This window comes from Chenopodium quinoa, unplaced genomic scaffold, assembly GCF_001683475.1.
Source record: "Chenopodium quinoa cultivar QQ74 unplaced genomic scaffold, ASM168347v1, whole genome shotgun sequence".
NCBI classification, from domain to species: Eukaryota; Viridiplantae; Streptophyta; class Magnoliopsida; order Caryophyllales; family Amaranthaceae; genus Chenopodium; species Chenopodium quinoa.
Window position 1 is genome coordinate 2,292,254 of NW_018744066.1, and position 3,407 is coordinate 2,295,660.

At 41.8% G+C, this 3,407-nt stretch overlaps 1 protein-coding gene across 1 annotated transcript; it reads left to right on the forward strand.

Annotated features, from left to right (window-relative positions):
* Window positions 1-1,470: 1,470 nt before the first annotated feature.
* On the forward strand, window positions 1,471-2,651 carry LOC110691088. Its single transcript, XM_021868021.1, has 2 exons — window positions 1,471-2,317; window positions 2,391-2,651. The coding sequence occupies exons 1-2, from the start codon at window positions 1,550-1,552 to the stop codon at window positions 2,649-2,651; spliced, it is 1,029 nt and encodes a 342-aa protein (XP_021723713.1). The 5' UTR covers window positions 1,471-1,549.
* The last annotated feature ends 756 nt before the right edge of the window (window positions 2,652-3,407 follow it).

Sequence of the window (3,407 nt, forward strand, 5' to 3'; positions counted from 1 at the left end):
AGGGTTTGACATAGAAAGAAATCTACAGAAAATTGAAGTGAGGGTTGAAGAGGAGGCAGCTTGTGATTCTGATGAGCTAAAGAGTGTGGAAGGTGATTCAGATGATGATCAGGGTAGTGTTACTTGGTTTAACCCTAAGACAGACTTTGAAAGGGCTATCAAATTTGTAGTTGGTCAAAGGTTCAGTGATGTGCAAACAATGAGAAAAGCTTTGAGACAACATGCAATTGAAAATAGGTATGAGTATTACCTTCTTCACAATGATTCAAAGAGGCTAACAACATATTGCAAAAGGAAATGCAAGTGTGTGTATAACAAGAACAGTTGTAGGATAGTGAAGTGTACATGTAGTAAGGGTGTTAGGTGTAGGTTCAAGTTTTATGCAACAAGGCTTGTGAAATCAGAGGCTTGGCAAATTAAGACACTAAGGCTGAAGCATAGGTGTGTTAGGAGTAAAATGAACAACAAGGTGACAGCAGAGTTCCTTGCTGACAGGTACTTGGAGGAGTTCAGGGGCAACCCCAGATGGAAGATTAAACAGATTCAGGACAGGGCCTTGAATGACTTGGGGATCAAAATTACATACTCCAAGGCTTGGTTGGCTAGAAGCAGGGCAAAGCTTATAATATATGGCTCTTCATCAGAGCAATACTCAAAGGTTTGGGACTATGGGAAGGCACTGCTGAAATGGAACCCAGGGAGTGAGTGTAATGTGGTGGTGGATGATATTAATCAAATTGAAAGACCAATTTTTATGAGGATGTTTGTGTGCTTAGCTGCACTTAGGGATGGATTCATTTCTGGTTGCAGACCAGTAATTGGGGTGGATGGGTGCCATCTAAAAGGGGCATACCCTGGGCAGATCTTGGTTGCAGTTGGAAAAGATGGCAATAATGCCATCTTCCCAATTGCTTGGGCAACTGCAGAGATTGAGAACAAGGACAGCTGGTGCTGGTTTCTGGAGAGCTTGCTCAGGGCACTTTGTGTGTATGACCAAGGAGATGGCTTGACTTTTATGTCTGACAGACAGAAAGTAAGTGGGTTGTGTTTGTGTTTAAATTACTTTGCTTTATTTGAATTTTCTGTACACTAACTTGTTAGTTTTGCCTTGTGTGTAGGGTCTCATAGAAGCATTTGCAGATGTGGCCCCCAAAGCTGAGCTCAGATTTTGTGTGAGGCATATTTGGTCAAATTTCAAACTGAAATTTCATTGTGCAACTTTCAAGGAATTGTTCTGGGCTGCTGCTAGGGCAAGCACTCTGGTAAGCTTCTATTTAGGTTCTTTTATGTCAGTTTTATGGTGAACTATAATGTATGCTAGGAACATTTAGTTTTGCACATATTTGCATGTCTTTCTATTTTGTGAAAACTGTATGCCATGTGTCTATGTTGTGTTGAATGGTTGTCATGTGTGTGGTTGTATCAGTTTGAGTTTGAAGTTGCTATGGAAAGTATCAATTTTTTGGATGAAGAAGCATACCAGTGGCTGTCAAACATTGACCCCTAGCACTGGTCAAGGCATGCTTTCTCTACAAACTGCAAGTCTAACATGTTGTTAAACAACATGTGTGAGACATTTAATGCAGTGATTAGAGATGCCAGAGACAAGCCTATTCTAACTCAAATGGAATGGCTTAGAAGATATATGATGAAGAGGAGTAATGACAAATGGGAGGCAGCAAAGTCTTGGGAAGGTTTACTAACCCCATTTGTCAACAAAGTCTTTGATGGGTTGGAGAAGTATGCCAGGACATGTGAGGTTACAGCTTCAAGGGATGAAATTTATGAGGTGAAATACAAGGATGATCAGTGCATTGTGGATCTACAAGAGAGAAAATGCACTTGTTATAGATGGGAGTTGACAGGAATACCTTGTGTCCATGCATTTGCTTGCATAATGGACAAAAGGGATGATCCTGAGTTGTATGTGCACCCACATTACTATAGGGTGACATACTTGGCTGCATATGAGAACCCAATACAGCCAATGCCTGGCCCTAAGAATTGGGAAAAGGTCAAGCTCAGACAGCCTTTGCCACCTATGCTGAAAGTGCAGCCAGGAAGACCTAAGGCAAAAAAGAGAAAGCTTGAACCAGGGGAGGGCACTTCTGCAGCACCTGAGGGCAAGAAGCCAAAGGTGAAGAAACAATGCAAGAACTGTGGTGGGTTTGGCCACTTTGCCAAAACATGCAAGGCTGAAGCAGCACCAGAACAGCCTAACCTACCTGCAACAAATCCAAAGGGTGGGAGGCCACAGATGCAGACTCCTTGGCTTAAGGAACAGAGAAAGAAAAGTGAAGAGAAAGCAGCAAGACAGGTATTTTGTGTATTTTGTGACTTGAGTGTATTTAGTGGCTTTGTTTCTGAGTCTTGTCATACTGTGATTGCAGGCTGCACTGAAGTTGCCACAATATCAGCCTCCAACAACAGCACAGGCTGGGTCAAGTAATGCTGCACCTGCAACTGCTGTGTCAAGCCAGCCTGCAACAAGAACAGAGCCTTTGCCAACTCAGCCTGTTACCAGGAGCAACAGGAGCCTGAGTCAGCCCACAAGAGTGCCAACAACTACTCCTCCCAAAGTCAAAATACAGACCAGGTCCAAGCTTCATGTAATGACAAGCAAGAAGGACAAGGATCTCAATCAATTGTGACCCTAGGTCTACTCATTAGTATTTTGTAATAGACAGCCAAGTTTATTAACTACACATGTGTATAGTAGGCAGTATATTTGGTAGTTGAACAATGATTTTGCACAAAGGTGCCTTAACTTTTGTCTCAGCCAATGTAAAACAATTAAAAACATTGTGTTGCAAGTACTAATACGAAATGTGATATGTTTCTACCAAAAAGTTCCATTTCTCATTGATTTAGTTAAAAGTAGTACAAGAAATGTCATCCCAACATCCACACATAATAATTCAACAAAATACAACATAAGTTGGGGATTTTTTTTGTTTCTAAGCATTCCTAAATGAACCTAAGATCTAAAATACATAGCCAGTACCAAACCAAAACAACAAAACACAACAATAGCATGTACTGTGAGCATTTTCTTTGTTGTTGCATTGCTGCCATGCACTTCCTTGATCATCTTCTTCCTGTCTGAGCTAAGAGCTTTGCATTTCATCTTCAAGCTGTCAATCTCATTGAGCAAGCACCTCCTTTGTCCACTAACATCATCAACTTCCCTCTTCATGTCATTCAGCTCCCCCTTCATTAGTTTCTTGTCCAGCAGCAAGTTGTTAATCACCTCTGTTTGCCAAGGTGTTCCATCTGGTTGATCCACCCACTCAAAAGCTTTACACCCCCTTGACTCAGTCACAGGATCATAGAATTTGCAGGTCCTAAACTTGCGTCCAGGGTTCTCCCTAGTCCAAGCAGTCAGCCTAGACATTGGAACTCCACAT